Source organism: Prenolepis imparis, unplaced genomic scaffold (genome assembly GCF_030444845.1).
Source record: "Prenolepis imparis isolate NDT839.2.m4 unplaced genomic scaffold, iyPreImpa1.0 SCAF_1, whole genome shotgun sequence".
NCBI classification, from domain to species: Eukaryota; Metazoa; Arthropoda; class Insecta; order Hymenoptera; family Formicidae; genus Prenolepis; species Prenolepis imparis.
In genome coordinates, this window is record NW_028141159.1 from 705,237 (window position 1) to 731,946 (window position 26,710).

General features: G+C 40.9%; 3 protein-coding genes across 8 annotated transcripts in view; 1 reads left to right on the forward strand and 2 right to left on the reverse strand.

Moving 5' to 3' along the window:
* Positions 1 to 17,169, reverse strand: part of Ipk1 (Inositol phosphate kinase 1) — a 78,369-nt gene extending 61,200 nt beyond the window's left edge. Inside the window, exon 1 of one of the 2 annotated variants that reach the window (XM_083046024.1) lies at positions 17,030 to 17,165. The gene's annotated coding sequence lies outside the window, so the exon portion shown is untranslated. Of the gene's footprint in view, positions 1 to 17,029 lie in introns of both variants that reach the window. The other variant, XM_083045979.1, reaches the window with a different exon arrangement.
* Sas-6 (Spindle assembly abnormal 6) lies at positions 1 to 26,123 on the forward strand. Of its 3 annotated transcripts, XM_083045950.1 has the most exons (5): positions 17,837 to 19,510; positions 19,706 to 20,232; positions 20,335 to 21,083; positions 21,176 to 21,664; positions 23,345 to 26,123. In XM_083045950.1, the coding sequence occupies exons 1-5, from the start codon at positions 19,322 to 19,324 to the stop codon at positions 23,347 to 23,349; spliced, it is 1,959 nt and encodes a 652-aa protein (XP_082902076.1). In that variant the 5' UTR covers positions 17,837 to 19,321; the 3' UTR covers positions 23,350 to 26,123. The 3 variants fall into 3 exon arrangements, with proteins under 3 accessions (XP_082902085.1, XP_082902076.1, XP_082902067.1); XM_083045959.1 differs by lacking the exons at positions 17,837 to 19,510; positions 23,345 to 26,123 and adding an exon at positions 1 to 421 and having other exon boundaries at positions 21,176 to 22,948; XM_083045941.1 differs by lacking the exon at positions 23,345 to 26,123 and having other exon boundaries at positions 21,176 to 22,948.
* On the reverse strand, positions 23,377 to 26,614 carry Plekhm1 (Pleckstrin homology and RUN domain containing M1). 3 transcript variants are annotated; one of them, XM_083045923.1, is made up of 5 exons: positions 26,513 to 26,614; positions 26,187 to 26,388; positions 24,597 to 26,123; positions 23,863 to 24,498; positions 23,377 to 23,776 (listed from the first exon to the last, which is right to left on the reverse strand). In XM_083045923.1, the coding sequence occupies exons 3-5, from the start codon at positions 25,962 to 25,964 to the stop codon at positions 23,612 to 23,614; spliced, it is 2,169 nt and encodes a 722-aa protein (XP_082902049.1). In that variant the 5' UTR covers positions 25,965 to 26,123; positions 26,187 to 26,388; positions 26,513 to 26,614; the 3' UTR covers positions 23,377 to 23,611. The 3 variants fall into 3 exon arrangements, with proteins under 3 accessions (XP_082902049.1, XP_082902040.1, XP_082902058.1); XM_083045914.1 differs by having other exon boundaries at positions 24,597 to 26,388; XM_083045932.1 differs by having other exon boundaries at positions 24,597 to 26,388; positions 26,450 to 26,550.
* Between the last annotated feature and the right edge of the window lie 96 nt (positions 26,615 to 26,710).

Genomic DNA, 26,710 nt, shown 5'->3' on the forward strand with positions numbered 1-26,710 from the left:
GAACGGCATCTCAACATGTTTGAGTAATAAATAAATTTTAAACAGCTACAGTTCGTGAATATTTATCTCCTAACTCGTATATTTATCCATTTATATTATAATGCGAAATAGTAAATTTGCTTTAATCTACGTATACTATACGATAGCAAAAAGAGGCATTATCACGACGAGTCGCATTTTCGAATGCCTCATCATTGTTCCCTCGTCAAAATACATCAGTAAAATGCGCGTCGCGTGTGTGATTAACGTTGAAATTGTCGTGCAAAATGTCGCGCAATTGTCGTATTTTAATCGTATTTTCGCGAATGAGTGCCTTGTGAGATCAGTGCCATGAAAGAACGGTAAAGGACGAATAAGAGGAGAAAAAGAGGAGATTGAGAGAAAGACTCTGCGTTGAATGACTGCAGAGAGCAACCGTAGCGTGAGTAATTTATAAATTATTTGGTTGTTGTAAAAGTAATTGCTTATTTATTATGTAAAATAAAATTAGTTATTTTTATTTCCGCGGTAATAATCTATATTATCATGCTTATAATAGATTTCGAATTTTTTATTCCGAAATACTTGAAATACCTATACTATCTATATAAAAATATTCAATTAATATTTTTATCGATTATTATATTTTTTCCTATAATGTGTGCGTATGTGTATGTGTTGTATCATATTATAATATCGTATCGTATATAATTTCAATTATATTGAATTAATAAATATGTGTGTGTGTGTGGATTAATATTTTCATACAGATATATTAAAAATATTTTAACCTTATATATTTAAAAATTATAATATTTAAATTATTTATATAACAATTGAATTTCCATCTATCATATCTTTTGAAAGAGAGAATTACATTTAAATTTATAGAAGACTTTTTTTCGGTAGTTATCCAATTTATTTTATTAAATATCTGTGTTTATATAAAAGATAAATAAAAAATTCTTTTTAGGATGTGTAATTGACTATTTTGGATAGTGCTTCTCTAATATCGTATGCCGATACTTGACAAAAAATGCATTGATAGATTCTCTTTGTAGATATAAAAACAGCAAAGCTACTATATCTATTATCCGCTTCTTTCTTTCTATGACATTTCTTTGCAAACGCTCATCATTCAATTTTCAAAATATTTTTTATTATAAATACATAATTTAAAAAAACAGTATATTTATGTCATTCAATATTTTCGAGTATTTATATTGATTTGCTCTCATTACGCCAATCACAGAATAATAAATTGTTAAAAATTGTACTAATATTATAATTAATAATCTCTTTTGATAAATAAACGATTCTTATATTTTGATTTATTCGAGAAACGAGTTAAATTGCATCGGCATTTTGGCTGCCGCAATTTTGTCGCACGAAAAAGATTGGAAAACCTGGTATATATTACGCTTTTAGCGAGTGTAAAATCCGGGCTGGCAGCTGATATCGACACAATATGAAAGATTGCGTGGCGCGGTTCATGCCCCAGGTGTTCACAACGAAGGTTATTATATATTCTAGAGATAGTAAAAAAGAGATGCTATATAGCACACGATTATGAGCTGCAAGTTGCGGACTTAACAACGATATACTCCGTTTTCCGGCCCAACGGCTTAAAATTTGTTGGTTAATTTAGGGCAAATCGAGCGTAATTTTGCCAAGCCAAAGCGAGGGTGAATGATTCACCGAGGTGGCTGCATGATTTTTATACAAACAAAAGAAAATACGAGACGTTTTTCGGTAAATATAGAATTATTCATCGAGAAACAGCAATGGGTTCGCACAGAAGCACCTTCTTTTTTTTTCCCCCCCTCAAAGACATCTCATCCTTATTAATTTACGTATTACATGAAAGTTTGTTTGCGGTCGCTTATAGCTTTTCTTTGAACATACGGAATCACGGATAATTCTGTGTACGCTTCACGCATACATTGCGTAAGTAATGTGCATCGTATAGAGATATATGTATAACTTGTGTACTTTGCGATAGCAGCACGAAAAAAATCGATCGTAACTTAAGCTTTATCGTGAAAAAAAAGGCTTTCAAAGGGGGGCACGCGGTTTCCTGCCGATATCTCTCCGCGTGCCGTGCCCATATAACTGGGTTGGTACCTACGATTATGCTACTATTTACTCTCCTACATGCGCAGAGTGCATCGATGCTTACACGCATGCTGGCGATCGATGCGTGGAGCCTCGGGGGAAAAGGGGCAGGAAGAGAAGAGAAGGACGGCGAGGGGTGAGGTCACGCCGGGTAGGGGACGAGGGGCGAAGGGCTGCAAATAAAACGAGACTGCGGAGACAGCTGGTCGTTCTGCCCTCGGGACAAACAACGAACCCACATGACGCAAATGCGCGCACACACATGCGCGCCATGTAAACGTATTGGCGCACGCATACTGATCGTTCTCTCTCTCTCTCTCCTCTCCCCGTTCGCGCGAGACCGATATACGGAACCAGCTTGCACAGTTTTCCGAGCCTAGGTCGAACGGTATCGATAACAGATATATTAATGCTGCCGCGAGGAGTCTCGCGAGCATTCGGCCAAGTATCGGACAGGTGTCAGCCGGTTTCGAAAATGTGTACACGATGCAGCGAAACACCGTTGAATTGATTGATTGAATGGAAAAAACAAATGGTCGCGTCTGAAACGAACGATCATATTGATGGGAATGGATATTTTCGCACACATCTCGAATTTCTTTTTGAACGACCCATCCATTAGCGTTATAAGGAAACAAAACGTAGCGAATGAATTTATTTCAGCGGCAAATAATTTCCACTCGATCGAGCCGAACGCTGCCCCTATCGATTGCCATATCATCTCGTGTCAAATGTGTTTTTAATGTGTGTCGTAGGAAAAGAGCGCCGAAAATAAAGAGCACCGTATGCGAGAGAGCTCGTTTCGTGAGGTTAATTTATCATTCGTAGACCGCCAATGACTATGATAACGTGCGAGACCGTTAGTGTCAATGAGCCATGAGCAGGATACGTATATATATATATATATATATGACTGACGTTTAAATATTGAAAAATAAGCAGATATGGTAAGAGAGAGATAAGGCATCGATATACAAGATTGAAATGTTGAAAAGTTAAAAACAACTTATTTTTATTTTAAAAAAATTGTTCTACGGAGCAAAAGACCAAACGATATATGTAGAAAGATGAAGAAAACTTTCGCGAAAAGATCGGTATAAAAAAATTATGTTTCGGAAAATTATTATATACATACATAACCCAAACTCACACGCGCCTATTTTCATTGTAATATAATCCGTATTAAATCCCTTGCTCGATAAGACATCATTTATCTCTGCTGACAGTCTTTGAACGGCTTACCGCGATAATTTATAGCGATAAATTAGCGAGCGGCAGCGATCTCCGTTCTTTTCCTCGTTTCAATTGCGCCTGTTAGAATTTTCGGTCCGCGAGAAGTCTTCAATTTCTTGCTTCTTTTTCGTCTATCGCGAAAGATTAAAGGACGAGCGAGGAGGCAAACGAGCTCGCCGGGCTTCGATCTAACGGCGTTCGATGGCTTCCGCTTGCGTCGCTTTAAAAGCTTAAAGCCAACGCCCCTCGAAAGGGAAAAATCGTCTCGCGCGTGGCGTTTTACATATTTTCTTTTTTTTTCGTCGCTTCCAGCCCGCGCGACGGCGAGAAAAACACGCGAAACGAGGCCGCGTCGACGCAGGATGAGGCGCGCTTATTAGTGGAACGAGGCCAGATGAACGAGGCCGAAGGAACTTCTTTATCGCTCTTCCTTCAAGCAACACGCCCCGTTGTTGAAGAGTCCGCACTACCGTTAAAACCGTACTTCGTGCGTCTGTTTTGTGTTTAATCGTGCGTCATCGACGACGACCTCCCGCCAAACTCCCGCAGGCGATATTTCATTCTGCCACAACAAAAAAAAAAAAAAAAAAAAGATAAAACCGCACGAGTTCTACATACATTATCGACGCTTTCGGGAATAAAACTGACAAATTTTTATACGTCGCGTTCTTTTTTCCTATATTTTTTAATCGGTGATTCATGCCAAGTGCATTATTTCTTTCTATTGCTTTCGTAAGTTTTATTAGAGCGAATAAAACGAAACGCACACAAACACATACATTTGGAGTAATGTGTATCAAATTGAAGATGGGATCAGTTCCGCCCGCATGGGACATTACGGTCAATTCGTCGTAATTTTTATTGATAAAATGTCTCTCTTTTATTGATAATGTCGACTCGCCGGATAACCTTTTCTACGTATCAAAAACTCCAGATCTCTCCAGACAAGAAGCAGTACTCTCTAAAAGAGAGGTGGTCTAACTCTAATTATAGCATATTAACTTGACATACAAAAATACTATTCAAAAAATCTGTACAGTATTAAAACGATTAAGATTAAATCGATTGAAACGTATCGAGCGAGAATTCCAACGATCAATTGACAAGGTGAAAAAAATAAACAAGTTTTCTTTTCAAATGAAACAATTCGCGATAATTTTAGTAAGATTGAAGAGCGAACGTCGTAGCTCAAATTATTATATCGCTGTATGCAATCGGATCTATCGATGATAAGCGATAAGCTCGCGTAAAAGAAATATTACAAGCACTCAAGATGACAATCGTCGTACATCATGACTCGAGATCTATTTGTCACGCTTGTAGCTGTTAAATGAAAGATTTTGATATCACACGCACACGTACACGTGTATACGCACGTATACACAATGTGAAGGAATGGGATTGTTAATTTCAATTTCGGGAATCTCTATATACAAAGTGAAATATCCTAGTCTGAATTCCCGTAAACGAGAATGCATTCTCGCGGTACTTCCATACCATGACTTGATCGCCATCATCGCGGTCTCTCGATTAATCGCGTCTGCTACGTACAGCTTCATATCAGTTGCAGCGTTGCCAGCGTTACTATGCTCCCGGTAATTCAACAGATGCTCAACCGAAGCATCTGCCAAGGGCAGAAATGATTCCGGGCGACCATCGAACGTTTCGCCGATTAAATATCTCGATATCTATACGCGAACTCGACTAGAACTTTTAAGCTTGTTTTTTTTTTTTTTTTTTTTTTTTTTATCATTTAGGACCAATTTCACCAACGTCGGTTAACTTTAACCTCCGGTTAAACTATATCTTTGTCTCTTTTCAGACACACGTTCATAAAAAAGAGACAAAGATATAGTTTAACCGGAGGTTAAAGTTAATCGACGTTGGTGAAATTGGCCCTTACTTGCGATTTCTCTCTGACGTAAATTCGCCCAGTGCAGGATCTGCCCAGGAGGATGACGAACCCGCGGGTGGGACGATCTTTTAGAAGGCAGACGGTGTAATGCTGCCGCGCGATGTCGGCATGAGTCGCATGAATAATCTAATGGTTCCTTTGTCTCCCCTGGACGTATATTTATTTCGAATCACGTCGCGCGGCGCGAACCGTAAGTAAGGCTATGAGCTTTCATAACCCAACTCATTATATGACCAGCGTGTGAATGTGTGTGCGTCCATTATCACCTTCTTCCTCTCCGGGTGATTCGCGTCTCTCTCTCTCTCTCTCTCTTTCTCTTCCCTCGGAATCTTTCTTCGATCGCTTATCGTACACATAGTTTCTCACGCTGTTTCGTCACGGCTGGCCAATCCTCCATTTCGACGCCGATAAATCTCGCAAAGTATCTCCGCGCGACGTTAAATCGACTTGCGCCACTTGAACTCGTTTGAATTCATCGCGGCGTCGTCGGAAATCGGGCGAAATTTATGCGCATCGTAAAACGCGCGAATCGAATTATTCGGAAAGATGACAAAACTCGTCGCGCGAATCGCGCGATAATATCAAAATTATATATATTTCTCACGCAAAAGTTTCTTCAGATATCTCTCTCCCACCCCTATATTCGGACTGCGCGAGCATTGTGTTTCCAATGAAAATATTTATTCGTATAATTGCAATGCGCCGCCCGCACAGGAAAGCGGTTCCTCCAACACTTGCCTCGCAATGTAAATACGCCGACATTTGCTCGTTGGCTGGATCATTACGACGTATTAACACGCGTATCTTTCGGACTGCTATATCGCGGAAAGGGGAAGAGGATAGCCTATAATATCGGTCGTAACTTTGCCGTAACTATATACCTAAACTCTGAATCGGCGAGCATGAATAGCGCGACGCCATTAAACTTTGGGTAGTAATAGCATCTGAATGCAGTCGTCATCGTGATATGCAATCGGATTTAGTGTCAACGTCCCCGGCGAGCGCGTTTCGCGAAGAACGTGAATAGAAAGGCGACGCGGGTTTACGTGCCGATTGAATAAAGGAGCGAGTTTACCAATTCTCGCTAGTTTTCTAACAGACAAGTGACGGCAGATGGAATTGTAAAAGGATAATTATTCACGTTGACTCACACTTCGCGTCATTTTCATAAAATAAACTGCCAATCACGAAGAAAGAAAGAGAAAGAGAGAGAAAAAAAACTATTCCTTAATTCACTAATTTTATTAATTCAATTTTCAATTTTCGATTTTGGTGCAATTTACCCGAGAGAGAGAGAGTGTGTGTGTGCACAGAAAAACCCGATTGCTATATTTTATTTAAAGCGAAATATACAAGCAAATTACATAATTATAAATTAATTTGCAATTACTTTAAAAAGTATTCCAACTTTGCAAACTTTACAGACGGCGTCGATAAATTGCACCAACACACCGATAGATCTTACGTACGTGATATCCTTTCGTACAGGAAACGAACAAGCGATCAATAATCTCCACGTACAAACAATAACTGTAAAGGTTATTCGCTCCTATCTTCTCTCCCTCCTCCCCCTTTCATCTCTGTATGCAAAGGCAATCTATTCCTTTATTAAAGCGGACATGTGATCGCTATAACCGAGCGCCATATTAAGAACGACTGTTTGACACCGTTAAACTGTTGTAAGCACGAAATCGTATCGGCATCAACGGTAGCTGCTCTCGTGTGAGCATGATTAAATAGAAACTCGATATGATTAGGTCCGAATGGTACTCTATGATCGATAAATAACTAACTCTCTCTTGTGCAACACGCAGATACACGCCAACGATCAACGTTTTGTAACATAAATGCTCTAATCTAAACACATGAGATGTCTAGTCAGATTATTACTAATAATATAACTATTACTAATAAGACCTTTATTGATTTTTATAAATAGCTTCGGATATCCTGTATAGCGATTGTAAAATGTTACGCGGACCTTTTCCTTCAGCTACTCAAAGTAAGATACGACGAGATTCTCCCTCTTTCACTCTCTCCGCGCTCTTTACAAATATAGACTAATCGCCGGATTAGCGCAAAAAATTGCTGAAGGAAAGTGACGAGGAGTGCTTGCAACGGAAATGAGTTTCCGCTCGCAGTTGTTGGATAAATTGATTCCCGGTTGGCCTTAAGCAGCAATGTAAAATTTTATATACGTGTACGTTCTGAGAAGAATCTGCGCGTGAATGATTTTCTCGCGGGATATCGTCCCTCAACAAGAGTTATTTAAGAAAACTAATTTGTTTCTTTCGGCGGGATGTGTGCTTCTCTCTCGATCTGCATCTTTACGAATCCGTCTCGCTCGCTCGTCTCGCATCCCGACGACGGCGTCGTCGGCAGAGGCGTAACAGAGGAACGTTATTTCCGCGAAGCCGTTTCCTCTTCCTCTTCCTCTCGACTCGAGGAAAAGCGGAGCAAAGAGACGAGGAGCTTGGCGCTTCGCGACCTCGCGCTTACGCGATCGAGAACCAATTTTCTCTCTCTCTCTCTCTCTCTCTCTTTATCTGGTCTCTTTCATCTAGTCTTTCATCTAGCCGTCATTAACGATTATCGATTAATTCGTAATATTCTTGAAAATGGACGCCGTGAGAGAAATGCGCCCGTCAATGGGTATTTGAAAGCGTATTCCAGCTACAAAGAACCTGATGCTTAATCGCGAATTCACTTTTATGCGCGGCGACACATACGTATACGCTTATAGTGCGCTCGGGGAACATCGTGTCCATGGTGATTGCCTCTCATGGTCGCTCCTAGTTCCCCTCCCGAAAGAGAGAATGCTGTTATAGGGGCCGTTCGGATTATAAGCTCGATCCCGAAACGAGTCGCGTTCCACACTCACACACATATACGCGTGCACCCTGCTTCGCGTATATATAGAGACAATGCACGCACGCGCATTTCGGGGCACTGTCTTAATCGTCGCCCCTATAAACGGTATTACGATAGTCCTGGGGGATTACATCACGAATGAGAAAAAGTTGCGTTATTCCTTTCTTATATACCTCTTTCGAGAGAATTGCAATTCGGTGCAACTTTGTCTCTCTCGCGCAATTCCGAGCTAATCGATACTTCAGAATAAGCCGGGGTACGTCGATACCATAAAGTTTGAGAGATTTTCCGATTAAAACCTCCCTTGCGCACGCGGCGTGAGAAGACCCCGGGAAAATTGCGCGAGTTAGAGAGGAGGTAGGGGAGAAACACGCGGGCTAGAAACAGAAGGGGACTAGGAAACAGAAGGGAACTAGTTGGACGCTCCGTTGAAGCGCGGAACGGCGCGGTGGAGAGCCGAGGTCTGGAATCGAGGGTCTTTCACGATGAGAGAGCGCACGCCATAACGACCGGGGTGGCGGTAACGAAGAGGGGGAGGGGGATGAAGGGAATAGCTCGAGGGTTGAGAGGCCCGTTACGCGACGTAATAACCACGCGAAATCTCATTTCGGAAAACATTTGTGCGGAACGGTTAAAAAAATTGCACGCGAGTCGGAAAAATGCCGAGTAAATGAGATATCCTTTGGAATTTGGAACATAAGTAAATGGCGCAGAGAGAATTCTCCGTAGAGAGAGAGAGAGAGAGAGAGAGAAAGAGCAAGAATAAATTTGCACAACGTACACATGGCGACAAATGTGCTCTTAAAAACCGATCCGAGACGTTAGAATATATATATACTCTTCGTTATTGAAGTGTTATTCGCGCTAACAACACCTACCTCCGGGTTCAAGAAGCGTTAACGCAATAAACATTGCGTGTGTAAAACAATTGACGCGCGAGCGAGAGAGAACGGATCTAACAAAATCGCGCCGCAAGATGCACACCAGACGGTGGAGAACGGGGAGGGAGAGGAGGAGAAGGTGGAAGAACTCGCGTTTATCTACATACAACTTAAATTTACCGTGCAATTCACGCGCTCGTGAACGTGCGCATCGAGCACACGCGATTTTATATCCACATATATCGGGTTACATGTACATTTTGCATCAACGCTCTCCTTGTATAATTACGAGAATATTAAATATACATAATGTGCGGCTATATAAAAGAGAGAGAGAGAGAGAGAGAGAGAGAGAGAGAGAGAGAGAGAGAGAGAGAGAGAGAGAGAAAGAGATAATTTCAGTTACGTCGTTAATATTTTTTTTCAATAAGTCAGACGTAACCCGAGACCTTTCTGGTTAACATAAGCATTTTTTCCCTTTTGACGTCATAATTCAGAACGCGTAGGCAGATAAGTTAGGTATCAGAGATGCGCACAATGTGTAATATTAATAATCGATTACCCAGAGACCTATTTTTTATGTAAAAAAAAACTACCTCTTTCACGAAACGGACCTCTGGTCCGTTTCGAAAACAGTAACCTACGAGAGCGGAAAGAAAATCAGCGGGTCGATTCGCGCGGCGATCAAAGTGGAGTCTGGGCGGAGCGAGAAGAGAGAGCATTTGAATATGCGGGCGGGAATATAGTGGTCTCTTCTTATATATTAGACTAGATCGTCCTCTGGCCGTTACATTAAACGGAGAAATCCTTTCCGCGACGGCGGCGCCGGCGACGATGACCAACTTTCGTCGACCGGGGATCAAAATGCCGAGAGGGAGATATCATTCTCCGCTTCGCCTCGATCTCTCCGAATGAGAGACGCAGCTTCTCGCGGCGCGAATCAGCCGCGTGTCAATGTTGCCGAATTTTCTGACGACACAAAAAAAAAATTGGCGACTTTGTGTGTAGTTACAGCGAAGGGGAGGGTATGTGCGCCGGATGAGAGAAAGAGAGATCGAATGAGAGAGATGCCAGACGGGGGGAGCAAGAGTGGGACCGCATAAAAGCCACTGAACAGGGTAGGGTAGAGAAGAGGCGGAAGAGGCAGGGGGAGAGATTACCAATAGCGTAAGACTGAGATATACAACTTTCAGTATTAGTTTGGTGTTAAATGTAAAATACTAAAGGAGATATCATTCGCAATTTAGTATTAATTCTCCAATTCGTTTCACGATTCGACCCTTATTAAATCCAACAAATATGCCGAAACTATTATAAATTATCTATTATAAATTATCAGCTAAAATGATGCAAAAATCGAGCAGCAGAATAAAACAAAAATTGCCACATCGCTATTGTGCCGCGCAGAGTTGCGATCTCTCCAATCCGAACGCGAGTGAACCATCACCCATCGAAATTGGACTCGTAAGCGACTTTCGCCGGCAGATGCGCGTTAATATCGCAGCAGGTCGCAATTTCGCGCAACTCCAAGAGAGAGAGAGAGAGAGAAAGAGAGCCCCGTCATCATCGTCGCGTCGGTCCTCTCCCGGTTCGCGCTTTTTGCGGATCCGCTCACAAAGGGAACCCGGGGCGAACTCGGGGACTCGGGGGGCCGGTCGATCTCCCCTCACGATTACGCCAATGAGTCGACCCAGCGAGGCAGCACGGACAGCCGGCTGGCTGGTTGCTGGTTGCGCTGTTGCCAAGCGGAAACCACAAACCGGCGGCATTTTCTTCTTCCACGAAGACACACGAACAACGCGTTCCGCTCGCCTACCGTATTACATACCTCGTACACGTGGTAGGAGGAAGAGGAAAGGGAGGGAATCCGCCGAAAGAGGGTGATGCGGTGGCGGAAGGAGGTGAACGCAGGATCGAAATACAATCAGACGGAAGATGAAGACGAAAGATTACCAACGCGCGCGCATTTTTGTAAGCGCTACAGCTGCGAAAAGCGAATAGCAAAGCAAATAGGAGTAAATGATCTTTCTAAGCAATTTTTGCGCACGCGAGACACTTTTCGAGTCGTTATATTTGCGAAAGACACCTTATCGGACGTCTATTCGACAGAATATACTAACGATGCGTTTACGATGTCGGAGATAATGCGCGGCCGGTGATCCTGACAAATAGCGGATGAAAAAAATATGCTCGTTGCACGCACATGTCGTTATCGTCAAGGCAAACAATGAGCGATAGTAATGATAATTATTATCAACGACAATTATACATGCATCGCGTCTCTCTTTGCTCGCTGACGCTCTTGATTCTATAGAGAATTGATGCGACTTATTTTTAATTTCCATGCGTTAAAAAAAAACAAATCGACGAAGCTATTCGCATCGAATGCAGGAGATTAGGGACTATTTATATTCCTGAGCGTAACAAAACACCCAGTATCGATCACGCGGCGATGCACGCGCGTTTAAACGTTGCATGTTGCATGTGACGAATCGATTAAAACAATTATGTCGCGCGCTAAAATTAAATCGGCACGTCTCGCGCGACGTACTAAATAATAGTCGTGCAAATATAACCGCGATCGCGGCAGATACAGTTGAATAAGTTTAATAGGTTGCGAATTAAAGAGCAGACGACTCATTATTTTTAGATTAGGAAATGGCGTTTTAATTGCGGAATAGGAAAAAAAATAACCGCGAAAATAATAATCTCGAAAGAATTATGTACACGCGGTAGGTATATGCGTGCGATCGAGTTAGTTTTAACGATCGTTTCTCTGTGTACTTGCTTCTTCTTACGTCGCTCGACGCACGCGAAATGCGTAGAATTTTGTAGGAAGTGATTAGAATTTCAGCTGCGTAAAACCGCCACCAGACTTCCTCGTACACCTCGTTTTCTACGGGGGACAACGAGGTCGTATTACGAGGGAGACGCCAAACTCATAATGAATTATTTCCCCGGGATATCGTATACCTGCACTGTAAAAGATACGCGGTCGGAATATATATTGTACATGTATATCGAAAGCTGTCGATGGATGATGGATCGAATTATACAGACGCAGAAAAGGAAGCAGATGCAATTAAATTTAAATGGCGCGACCTACTACAACTGCCGTTTTATTAATAACAATATAGCCGGATCCCGCTACAATGACAAAAATATAGATTAATGGGAGAGGGAGAGGAGAGCTCAAGCGGAACAATTATAATAAAAATTCGTGATACTTGAAGTGTTGCTATTATATTAATTACGGTATCGTTTCTTAATAAAAATATAGCAAGGTAGAATAACGCAAAATACGGAATTGCAATGGTTCTCAAATCTGTATTTTATGAATTTATCGCGATTCTCCACGAGTTTATCAATTTCCTTCGATATAATCGATATAATAATTTGATTTGAGTTTCTCGCGGGTTATAGGAAACACGGTGTGATTAAGATTTCGATTGAGAAGATGAGTCATATGTAGGAAGAAGATTTGGAACTCACTGGCGGTGGAATATAACAGAGAAAGACGGCGGAGAGAGAAACAACAATGAAGCAGCAGCGAAAATGAGCGCACAAGAGACAATATACTTGGAATTATGTAGAAATTCACGGCGGAATAGACGCCAAAATTGTATATCGGGGCTATTCTTTCCGATTTATCTACTTACTTAGTGTGTACGAAGCGCTAAAATAGTTTTCATATTCCGTAGGCAGACCGCGTAGACGGACGTATTCAGTATTGGAGGGAGATATAGCGAGAGATATAGAAGGACGCGGTATGTGTGTTATACGTGCCAACCCACACGGTAATAATACAGAAACTCACACTCCAGCACGTGTATCCGGATGTGTACCAGAGTCTCTCTCGTGGTTCCTTTCATCTACATAAATTTGCAACCGCGTCGGCGACCAAACCAACCAGAAGGCTCCTTCTGGTATACATTCTTCTCGTTGCGATTCGATTGCGTGACGGTATTAAACGGTGCGTAAACACGCGTTTTCTCTCTCTCCCTCTTTCTCCCATGGACAATATGACAGGAAGTTTTGCAAAAATAAAGTGTCCCGAAGACAATGGACACTCGACTTTTTCCGGCAGATGCGCGTCCTTATCGCACGCGATCGATCAAACTAACATCGGCGTAATTTTTATCGCGTTAGATCATTCGTGAATATGTCTATTTGCATTAAGGCTCCTGGTACCTTGCCGACCATGTCGGAATCGTGACGTCAGAGGCGAGAAAACACGCGCTATTTTTTTTTTAGATGCCATTTCTAAATAAAAACATATTTGCATAAAATAACACTTAAGATCTCTTTAATACACTTCTAAAAAACGCCGAAAACTATCCTTTTCCCTTTATAATCAATCAACAGCTGTAAAATGTAATATTATGAGGTCCAGTCCTTCTTGTCTTTGCGCATGCGCAGTCATTCCGCATGTCAAAGTCTGATATCTCGATCATTTTACGGTTGATTGACTGTCAAGGGAAAAAGAATAGTTTTCGGCGTTTTTTAAAAGTGTATTAAAGAGATCTTAAGTGTTATTTTATGCAAATATGTTTTTATTTAGAAATGGCATCTAAAAAAAAATAGCGTGTGTTTTCTCGCCTCTGACGTCACGATTCCAATATGGCCGCGGTGAGCACCCAGGAGCCTTAAATTAGCCTCCTTATTCGAGTAACGATGATGACGGAACACGATGTGAAGAATATTACGCGACGCTCGGAAAATGAAAATGTATAAAAATTGAATTTGAAGGATCGCTGCGCGTATATTTTGCACTTTGCAAAGTTGAGTTAACGAGTTATGAGTTAACGAACACGCCACGTTGATTAATTCGACGTGAAAACAACGTGGCCCCGACATATTTCTAACGCGCACTATCGTCCGCAACGGACGATAATCGAGTTCCTGGCGGTTCGAAGAAAAGAAAAAAAAAAAAACAAAAGGAGGAAGGACGCGCAACGACCGACACGAACCTTGTATCGTCGTCTCTATCTCACGCGCGGTCTGGAATTTCCTCCGATGATTAGATCACCTACGAAATTGCACGCCGAAAGACCGACGATATCGCAAACGTTGAAGCGAACCGAAACAGGAGCGGTAGGTATACAATACAACGTCGCAGTTGTGTAGCGCGAACAGAGGCAGTAAAACCGCTTACGCAGTTCGCGCGATTACGATTACAGTTACATGAGACGGATTTACGTTTCGCGGATTGAATTTTCGCAAAGGTATGGCTTTATAGATCTGTTTATGCGCTCCTTTCAGACACGCGCTCGTGCAAAGTTTAACGTTCAAGGTAACTCTGTTGTAGCAAAGTATCGAATGATTTTCGACAATGATTAAATTTTGAAGAAAAGAACTTTTTTGTCGGACAAAGAGGAAAAAAAAAAAGGCCATCGATACCGAATCGTGTGACGAATCGATGATTCCGACAGAGCCTGAAATTATCTTTCCTCCCGACGTTAAAATGACGCGGAGGAATCTCGACGAACGCTTCGGCAAATAATTTCGACAAATCCGTGACGAGAAAAGAGCTACGCGATAGAGACCGTCCGATTCCTCCCGCCGATGACCTCGAAGCCAATCAGCAATTTTACAATACCTTGATCTCCCGTGTTTGCGTTTGTGAGAGCGAGTGAGAAAGAGAGAGAAAAAGGGAGAGAGAGACGCAAACGCGTAGTTGCCACATTTCTCATCGCGAGAGCTATGGACCGTCCAAATACGCTTCTTCCAGAACCCTCCGGCAGTCCTCCTCCAGTCCCCTCTTTTCTGACTCGAGCCTTCTTAAAGGCGATATGGGTGTATCTCTTTAAAGCGCCAGAGCTAGCGGACGCAGTGGTGCTCACGATCGATAGTTTGCGAGTCGCGAATGTCTATATATATGTACGTAAATAACAACAATTTATCGCCTGCGTGTAAGCTACTCTATGACGTCTATGACTGTTACTCGATCCGTAATCTACGTAGACAATCCACGCAGATGTGTCGCGTATGACGTCTATATTACATTTTCTCTCTCGTTTCTAAAGAGAATATACAAGTTTCGATCAAAAAATTATGCTTCAGTCTCACAGCATGACATTTCCGAGAATCTAAATAAAAGGTAGCGTACATCTCAATGATAATCACAACTATGGATCAACTATACACAAACGCCTCGAAGCATCCGAACTATATTACGTGGAGGAGAAGAAGCGTAAAAAGAAACTACGTCCAACGAGAAAGAGAGAAAGAGCCAGACATACTCCTCGACTTCGATCAGGTGTGTCGGAGCTAAAACCTGTTGGAGCTCACCTTCCTTCTTCCCTTTGTGAGCGAGACAGGTGGTTATAGGGCTCGGCAGCTTTCGACTCCCCGAATGACGGGGAGGAGAAGAAAGAAAACGCGGGGGAGAGAGAACGCGAGGGAAAACGATCGAATCTCATCCAGGGGATCCAATTTTTCCGGTCCGAATGCCGCTCCTCGTAAATCCTTCACCGACGAGGGGACTGGCGGACGCGAGCAGAGAGGCGAACAAAGGCTTCGCGCAGTCCGCGTAACGGAGCACATCGAGAGATGCGCAGATTTGCGAAACGCGAAATAAGCGGCCTCATTATATCGCGAGCAGGCCATGAATCATAATCTAAGGCTCCACTTTTGCGACTAGACTGTCTATCCATCCTGACTTTCCATCCCCTATAGAGATTATCGTCGCGAAAGGAGGAACAAACGTCATCGAAACGAGATCCTCAGCGCTTTGTCTCTCTTCCTCTTTTCGAAAAAAATCTCTATTAATTATGTTAGATTAAATCAAAAAGAGAAAACCCGATTATATACAAGTACTCCTTATACTTTTGCATTTATTATCGCAACACAGATGTGTGATGATTGAAAAAGTTAATGAAAATTAATGAAAAACTCTCGTAAAGTCGTTTGAAAATATAGCGCGAGAGCGTGGGTTTCATTTTTTAAAAATATTAACAAAAAGACGCGGAAAACGTAATTTTTTTTTTTTTTTTTTCTTCGACTACCGATACGTTTATCGACCGGTTACGAAAGTCTCGGCTGCGATTCGACGGGTGATGAGATCAGAGAGGCGGAGAACGATTACGTCTATTTTCGCGTAACACGCGTGCAAAGTTTCCTACAGAGTCGCAAAAATATTGCGCCAGATGCACGCATGCGCAGGCGAGCATTCGAACGTGGCGTAAGATCCTAAGTGCACTGACCCCTTGGCCGCCATGCAAAAGGCGACTGTGTAGGAAAGTGATAGTTATGAATACGTGTGTTCGATCAGTAATACACACGTCGCATTTATTGCTTCCCTTTAAAGCCGCGATATCGACTTCCGCCTATTCGATATTGGCCCATTCGACCGGACAGCTGTCTTTCACGCAACTTATTTCCAACGAGTCATCGAACGATACGCGTCGTCGTGCGCGGCTCTCTTTGTTTTTATCAAAATCGATGATAATGCAAATACATGTATATATACAATAAGTGTGTGGAGATGTATATATATTCTTTTATCAATTTAATTCTGCTCGAGTGTTTTGGCACACATGCATGATTTTATTTATTCGCGAAAAGCGCAAAAAAATGTTGCAGAAAATCGCATTATAATTAAATTAACTCATAATTCAGTATATATACATACAAGCATAGCATCGATTGTGGTATTCAATTAAATCTTCGCCATAATTTATATCGCTCTAAGAAAAGCGAGAAAAATATCTTTCCGATTCTTTCAATTGATACATATAGTTATTAAAGAGAAAAAAAATACTTGCATTATTTAATTCGCGAACGAGTTTATCGAAAAAAAGAAAATAGAAAATAAAATAAAGCTGTAGTTTTCGGAGCATGTGTCAGAGTGCAGCACGTTCCGCGCGCTCGACTCCGAAACGAGAAAACGAAAAGGCGCCGCGAGCACCACCGGCCGACGTGTTCGCGAACACGCGCCTTAAATCGGAAATGATAAGTTTCTGCTTTTCCAGCGACGAACGATGCGAGAGGATGAACGATTGCGAATCAAATCTGGGAATACAGAGACACTCACGTAATCTCGTCGGCGTCGTTCCGACGTCGTCATCCTTCGGGGCTGCAACCGCCGTATCCAACCGCCAACTGCTGTCGTCTTCGTCGTCGTCGTCGTCGTCGTGGCGCGGGAGCCAGGGAATCCGTCGTCGTTGTCGTTTTGGCAGAAACACTCGGCTACTCACGTCGCGTCACTCGTGGCACAGGCACTCGCGCACTTTCCCGGCACCGTGGCGTCACGACGCGTCCGCCGGCGCGCGTCGACGACGATCCCGATCGTATTTTACTCGTCACGGAACGCGCGAACCGCCTAAGATGCGGGCCTGTCAAACGCGGCACAGCCGCATGGCATGGCGACCACGGGTGCAACTCGGCGCGTACGGCGCTTTAAACGCTACGTCACCGTCTCTGAGCCGCGCCGTCATTGGCCGCCGCGAAAACCGTTGGCCAATCGGGTATAGCCTTGCAGAATCGCGCGGGAAGCTAAAGACGCTCTCGGCTGGTGCTTGATGGTGTTACTACGTGCACCGAAAAGTATTCGCACACGTACAAATGAAGCGCTATTCTTAGGTCCATTCGCGCGCCGCTGATACTTGAGCAAGGACAATTATGTGACGTTAATTATCTTGATTTTACGATATCACGCGTGTATAAATTTTTATCCGTCAACAATTACACATTTTACACTAACTCTATATATATATAATTTATTCGCGAAATAAAAATAATAATTGCTTGAATTTGAATTTTGCTTTGTTACCTATAGAGTTTCTTGAGTTTGGCTAAAGGACAAAGATGAAACTAATCACGTACGGTGAAAAGAGAAACGAGATATTCTTAATATTTCTCTCTCTCTCTCTCTCTCTCTCTCTACGACATCAATAGTTATTCCTCTAATTATGATTGAACAAAAATACAACGCGGTTAATTATCTCGATCTAAATGTTATACGTACACCTACTTTGACAACAATATCTAATTTTAAAATACTCTTGATATTTCTTTGCAATAACAAAATATATGTCGTTCGATCAAAAGTAACCGTTAACATGCAACACGGCCACAATGAGGCGAATTTAAGAAGAAAGGGAGATAAATTGCGAGTTATACCTTCGAATGGCCTTCCGTTCTCCATTTATAAACTTTTAATCGTAAGATTCGTGATCTTTGAAAAGGAAAAATCCGTTTATGAAAAATTAAAAGAAAAAATTCTGACCGACGCGATTTTCACTAGAACTGGTCGCGAGTCGCGAGTGAAGTTAGTTGCAACGCATATATCGTCAAGTGGCGACACAAAGTACATACGTATAAGAAGTACTAACAGTATAAGCCAATCAAAGCGCAGCGATCCAATGGGACCAGCCAATAAGAAAACAGCAAAATACACTTCTTCTTGCATAATCGCTGCTTTGATTGGTTGATGCCGTCAACGATGCATCAACTAGTATTATGCATTGAAAAGTATGAAACGCAATTTTTTAGTCAATTTATTATTGTTATTAATGTGTAATAATCGGCACCAATTTTATTATTCCTTTAATTATGACTGGACAAAATTATCACTATTTCAATTATCTCTATCTCAAATCGTCACACACAATTTTTACGTATAAAAGTAATAATAGAGGAATTAAAAAAATGGTAAATAAATTGTGATCAATACCTTCGAAGAATTCTTCGTTATTTATTTGCAAAGTCCTAATCCTGAGTAATCTCTGAGAGGAAAAATTTACTCGCGAAAGAAAAAAAAGGAGACTCTCGATCCCAATTTCGACGCGATCACGCACCATATGTATTTTATGTTTATGGAGTAAAGTTAGTTGCAACGCGTGCCCTCGAGATGGCGATACAAATGTATATATATACACGTCTGATACGCTTATGTTGATTATTACGCGTATGTTAAGCGGAGTGTAACGATAGTTATGCGTCGTGTAAAGTTTAAAAAGAATGGAGATACATTGCGTTCTCGATAGCAGCAAATAGGTATCCATTTTCAACTTGAAAAGCCATAATCGTTGGATGTTTGCGAAAGCGAAAAAAGGTAATAGCTCCGATTTCGAGTCGCGATTCTCGCCTAATCGCTTGATTGAAGTGAAATAGTTGCAACGCGTGCTGTCAAGATGGCGGCACAAACGCATACGTACGCGTCTGATACGCGTGCGTCAAATTGCGTGCTTGTGCGATGTAAGCAGAGCGGCTTATTGTGTCGTATGTTCGAAAGCGTTTCGGCCGGATTTTCCGCAACATCGACAAATGAGACGCGGTGAGCGACGCGAGATCGACAAGTGCTTTCCGAGAGCGCGACCGAACGATGAATTATCTGAACAGTATAGCAGGCGGCACGACGACCGTCGACTCGGGTCTGCAACTGAACAATGTCGAGATTCTCTACACGAAGGTGCAGAGGATTTACATCAAACCGCAGCGTAAGGAGGAGCGCCAGCGGGATCTCAGAGTTAACGTCGAGATTCACGCTGGCATTAGTCCGGTTTGTCGTAAGGTAATTTGGGAGAATCTTACTCTATTGATTTTTACAGCTTGGATGTATAAATGTTTGTTTATGGGATACATCTTTTAACTCTTTGTGTTTGTGATAGATACATAGATAGAGACTGTATGATAATTCTCACTCACAACTTGCGTGTTGAATTTTGGTTCGTAGAATATATCGAGTCTTGCTTTTTTCTCGTTTCAGAGTTTGTGCGTTTTGCTAGCCGATGACGATGATCCTTGTTTTCTCTATTCCTTATTTATCACCGAAGATGACTTCAAAGTGCTGAAAGCGCAGCAGGGTCTTCTGGTTGATTTTGATAACTTTGCCACTCAGTTGATATGCTTGCTGGAGCAATGTCACATTCCAGGAACAAGCCTGTCAAAGACTCCACCAAAGTTTCTTTTGTTGTTGGCAGAGGAAACTGGAGACTGGAATTTTAAGCTTGTGGAGACAAATAACTTTAAACATCTTTGCCACTTGAGTTTAAACATATCACCCGCCAGTGATTCTGATTTGAAGACACACATGGCAATGAAGATTAAACAGTTAAAAGAAAATGTTTTAAAACAGAATAGAGATGTGGTTGGTTTAGAAACTAGATTAAACGATCTAACAAGTAAACTAGAAGCAAAAGCAAAAGAGCTAGAGCATTTGGAGCAAAAATATTTGACTGAAAAAAGTCAGATACAAATTAATTCTTCGCAACAAATAAGTATAGAAAAAGACAGGTATGTACATATATAAATAGACATTTGTGTTTGTAGTTTAAATTAATCTTTTTATTTCCTATATATTTATATATTAAAATATGTGATTAATTAATATTTCAGATTGGCTCAAGCACGCTTAGAATGGCAACGACAGAGTGAAAAGGATAAAATGGAGGTTGAGCAAAGGCACGCTGAAACTGTGAAACAGTTACACACAGAACTTGCCGAATTACGGACGCAAAACATAACATTCAAGGATAAGCAATCCTTTTTAGAAGCTACAAATGCAGAGCAAATAAAACAACTACAGAATCTCGAGAGGGAACTTAATATCGCTCAACGAGATTTGGCGCTACTCAAGAAGCAAAACTCGAAATTAGATGTAGATTATCACGACAAAGATAAAGCTGTTAATAACTTGCGTACAAAAGTAGCTGTGCTTGAACAAGAGCTTAAAGACAAAACAGTAATCATTAACAAGCACATAGAAATGCTAAAGACGGGTAAGGAACAAAAGCAGCATTTGGAGGATCTTTTAACTGAGAAGGACAGTCAGTTGCAACGCAAACAAAATTCCTTGAGAGGCTTGAGCGACGAATTGGTGAAGGCCAATGAAATTTTGACCAAATTACAAAATGAACTTGCATCGACTAAATCCAAATTGAAATTAAGGACGAGCATAGCGCTCGAGCAGGAAAGATTATTAGACAGTAAGCAAAAAGAAGTCGGCCAATTGGAAACTAAAATGGAAAGTCTTTTCAGAGACACCAAAGATGCAAAGAATGAAGTGAGCAATCTAAAAGAACAAATTAAAACGTTGCAACAACAATTGGAGGAAAAAGAAAAGACAATAAAAAACAATGACAATGGTAAAGCTGATTATTTTTTTTCCTCTTAACTTTGTCAATAAAATTTCTATGCGATTGAGAAAATTAATACATCTTTCATCTTTCTGTTGCAGTAATTAGTTGGCTGAATCGGAGACTAGCGGACAATCAGTCGCCTTTACAAAGTGCTACTACACCAGCCCTAGTTATTCCATCTACCGTTCCACTAACATTACCCAGGACAAATAAATTATTTCCTAACCGATACGAAACGCGTACACCTGCGCCTAGTACAATACAGCCTAGTACGATATCAGGATTGATGAAAAATCCTATCGTGCAGAATCCGAATATTCATCAGACTCGTACGTCAGCTCGATCGATGGGTGTCGGTGTAACGGAAAATTCTGTGGGCTTAACGACCTTCAAGAGCGGCTTGATCTCAAGCACCAGCACACCTATGGAGCGCTTCAATGCGATGAATAAAGCAAATCCGGGAAATCCGCCGGCCTCGACTTCGGCGCCGGCTATAATCGAGAATAACAATGGTCCGACGGTGATCTCGAATGGCACAAAAACGAAAACTGCGAGCATCGGCTTACAGGGCGGATTAAGACGAGCAGGTTTGTCCGATAAACCCATTTTACCTTCTGCATATTTTCCCAAGACATTGCATTAAATGCAATGTTTTTGGAGGAAAGATGTAAAAATTGAGGAGTTGAACTCGTATTTCAGAATATTTTAAGAATCAAAATGTAGGAATGACAAAGCTGCAATATTGCCATTGACGTGACAATATTTCAAGTTTGTCATCTTGGTGATAGTACAAATAATTGTAAGAATAATAAGTATTATTTACACGATCTTTTTCACAAAGTAGACATTCTAAAATAATTTTAATCCTACATTGGCATCTTTTTATACACAAAAATAATATATTTGACTAGTGTCAATCTCCAATTATGTCAATGTAGGATTAATAACAATATATAGTCTCGTATATGTATATATTGATACACATAAACAATACAATGACACATGCATACATTCCGATCTCGCTTACTACAGAATAAAAATGTGTAAAACTCGCCAGGCGAGTTCTCCATTTCTCATTACAATTAACTTTTTGGTCAATTCTATTTTACTTCAACATTATTATTATTATGAAAATTATCTTTAATTTATAAATATTATTTAAATAAATTTGTCTGTCAAGAGATTTACATAAAAATATAATAATATGCAATAATATATGTATATATAAATCAAAAGAGTTGCAATTTATAATATTAAAATAATTTTTTCTCTTGATGACTCTGAATCTAAATGTGTTTTCAACATACTTGTAAATTGTAGAGATTTAATCATTAAATGCCAAATATTGTTGCAAAGTAAACAATTTTTATGATTGATAAATTTGAAACAGTTATTTTAAGATTAACATGACACAATTCCTTCATTTATCACGATCGCGATCTGATCACCACTCAACTAATTGCAAATAATTAATTTTTACATTATCATTAGATTTGTAATTATTTTTGTATTTAAAGCATACTACTTACATTCTGATAGGTACCTGGAAAATAATTTTAACTTTGTAGATTTTATACGATAGTTGTATAAATAATCTTTATATACATAAATATATATATATATATGTATATATATATATATATATATAAAGGAAAAAATTGAAAAGTAGAATATATATGTAGAGCTCTCTAATTTTACGACTCGACACTGTAAAAGGTCAAGTAAGGCCATTTAATACAAACGAAAGAATGTGCCTTTTATGTCGCAAAATATATTAGAAAATTTTATTCTAGTTATACATATGTACATATATATGTATATGTGTGAGTATATTTATTGTACAAATTTTATTAAAAATCATCCGCAAGAAATTATTCGTTAATTAATTGCAATATTATATAAAGTTTTTATTATACAAAATTCTTAAAACATTTTTCTTTTTTTAAAGCTATATGATACAAGGTACAAATGTATCGACTAAATTCAATAATTTTATCAAGCATGTCAGTTTATTAAATTAGATAAATAGAGCAACAGTATTAAATATAATAAATAACGATAAGATGACAAATGATCTTATATATTTTACTATTTTTGTACATAAAATTATAATAAACATCTATACGTATATGTACATATATATAATTTATATATATATATATATATATATGTAATAATCACGGTAATAGTATAAGGATACAATTTTGTCTACGCATAGAAAGCTGCCAATCTCGTAAGATAATAAGGTACAAATATCTTTTTTTCAGAGTAAAAGTTTGTAACAAAAATATTCGAAGAATTGACAAAAAATATATAAAGATATTATATTTCTATACATTTTTATGCACAATATATAATATAATATAATATTTACACGAAGAAATCGAGACTCGTAAATTTGAAGTTAAAGTTATATGAGTAATCGCGCATAGCGAAATTAATTTTCTGGAATACAAATTATGCAAACAATACTGCTTAAGCGCGTTAAAAAGATGACAACACATTGTCAGTATAAACATATCAAATAATGTACATCAATTCATGTCAATCGGAGAGGAGGATACGCTGTTATGCGGTAGATCTGTACATCCCATATCTAAAAGAGGCATGTCCATCCGTTTACGTCTGCGTTCGCACTTTGGACACGGTTTACTCGCGTTTAAACAATCTGTATGAAATACAGCATTACACGCCCCGCACTGCAAATAAATCGATTATTGTAAGATCGTTGTATTAAACAGGGAAGAAAAACTGGATAACGAACAAACGAAGATGCATTGCTTACCCGAAATGTGGATTCCATATCGAAAGGATAAATGACCTTTGTATTATTACAGACTTCGCATATAAAACCCTTCTGACTGCAGAGCCAACAATTGATTACATGATTCCTTGCAAACTCAACAACCTTTTGAAGCTGTTGCGCGAGCATTCCATTTGGTATGTCAAGAAGATCTAAGACGGAATATTGATGAACGTGTTCGTACAAATAGTCTCTAGGCGCGACCTTCTTTTGCAAAGACTCGATGATGGGTTCGCGACACGTGAACAGATACGCTCTCAGCAGGTTCAACTGAATACGCAAGGATTGCAATTGAGCCATAGTATCTACAGCCATGTAAATTTTTGGATTCAGGATCTTTAGGTCCAACAGCGCCGGTTTGTCCGTTAAATACGCAGCGGCTTTTCGACCAACAGGATACTGTTTCAAGTCCCAGTTGTGAATCATACGCGACGGTATGAGATATTGTCCTTCCGCTATGCACTCTGAACAGTAGTAATCGCCCGAATACGAACACACGTGCGCTTTGGAAAAGGTCATGCCGATTGCCTGACCGCAATCGAGGCAACTGTAATTTTGAGTGTCTAAACCTTTTTCCCTTGGAATATTACCTAGTTGTTCTTCAAAATTTATCGCGGCCTGGAAAACAACGCATAAACGAGAATTGAATAATTTAATTTTATTTTATCAAATTTTAGCTACAAAATTGTGTTTTAAGATTTATAAATATCTTATACCTTTGGCTCGGGTTGAACTTTGGATCCTTCCTCAACAGTCTCCTCCCTTTTTGGATATTTTTTCCAAAATTCTTGCACATCTGCCGCAGTACTATTTCCAGCAGTTTGGTAACTTTGGATAAGCGCATCGTACGTAGGACCATCGCCGGGTGTGCGAGGTGCATCCTTGGCAGATCCATGAGATATCACAGACGAAGTTAAAGAGGATTGACAATCTTCAAATGACGTCGACCATCCTAATTTTCCTATTAATGAATTTCCTACAGCGGCCGCGGTTGCGTCATTAACGATATCGTTACCTCTCAAAGTATTTTGTGACGCTGAATCCTCCATATCAGCGGCAATGTTATCTGCATCCTTTTTTTCCGCATTACCATTTGACATTTGTTGTACTTCCCTGACCTCTTGTTTATCTGCCATTTGGTTTTTTATCACAGTATTTGCAGAATTACTGTGCAACCGTTGAGTTATGTTGCTTTCCTGTGTTCCGCTTGCTACAGTATCCACAGGATTGTTGTGCACTTGATGGACAATATTATCAGATTTTTTGTTGGCTAGAATGATCTTCAATGCTTCATCCTCAGTGATGGATGCTACATTATTAAACATTGATTGCGAGGAGGTGAATGACCCTATTCCGATAGAACTACCAATAGAACTTGCAGATTCTATTTCATCAAAGTTGTCAGACAATTCGGTAGTTATAGTTTTTGCTATATCTACCGCACTGAACACGGGACAGGATTTCATCGGAGGCGACCAAATGCCAGCTATCAGCAAAGGGGTGCTGGACCAAAAGTTCAAAAGGCTACTATTGCAAGCCAACTCGAATCGTATATAATCTAAGCTTTCTATTAATCTTTGGGCAACCTCAACAAGATCTACATCCCTTATATAAGCTGAACGATTGTAGTATGGCTTCAGAGCCGAATTGTCCCTCCTTATGGAGCAAAAGTAGCTAGCTAATAGACCCTCGTTGAGTGCCAGTCGTATCCAAGCCCGACAATAGCCGACTTCTGTAGTAACTTGACTCAACGCTTGTATCTGATCTATGATCTGACGATGAGAGAACACGAGCAGCGGGCCCCAGAAGCTTGGCTGCGGCATAGCGTCGAAGTCGGGACCGCTGAGAGCCTCTGTCACTCGATTCAGCAGACTGTCTTTCAAGCCGTGCAGGAAGATGGCCTCGAGTACGGAACATAGGGTCATGGTCTCGTCGCAATTGCTGACAGCGCCGTCGTCGGCAGCGCCTGGTGCGCTCTGCATCTCCATGACGCTCGTATTGAGCTGTTTCTGCAAGGAATCCCTGACCAGCAAGTTCCTCTTGTTGCCCGCTATAGAGTTGACAGTCCTCAGCAACGAGTTCATCTTGCGCGCTATCGACACGGTATGTCACAGCGAAAATACGTCTTCTCCGGCGATGTCGTCGCTGGGGCATCTTCGCGTCGTGGGAGAGAGGCTCACCCGGAGTCGCGAGCCTGAGCCTCCGGAGATGTCCTCGTGGCGTCACGACTACGCGTCGCCGTCCTGGAATATATTACTCGAATCACGCTCGAGGCATGCAGACGCGGACGTCGCGATGATACTGACAAAGAAACAAGGAAGTGTCGTCGCGGAGCGATGAAGTCATCTTACGGTCAGCGATAGCGCCGGACGATAGAGTCCACACATGCAAGCGTTATCGCGTGCGTGAAGTAGGTTAGATTCCAGAGAAACAAAACATTTGTGCCCATAGCCCATAGACTCTCTGCGTCTTTCTCTTTCTCTTCCTTAATCAGTCGCAATGGTCGTCCTAATTAAAAAACGCTGATTAATATAATATCGCTTTTTTCTATATATACATATATATATACATTCTCGACGCGCAATAGCAGATTCTTGCAACGTCATCGAGAGAGATCGCGCCCAACCACTACCTTGAAACGCTCATCACTATCAACCAGCTGTTCACCACTGCCATTCGCCAACTACGCACTACGCGTCAGTTCAGGCGATCACCCGTCACCCGTCATCTCGTTTCTAGGACGCCGTCTATTCCTTGGACTTGGTACGTGACCCGACGACAGGTCGCGCTGTCAGTCTCACTTGGTCTCACCTTTGCTACCTCGTCGTTG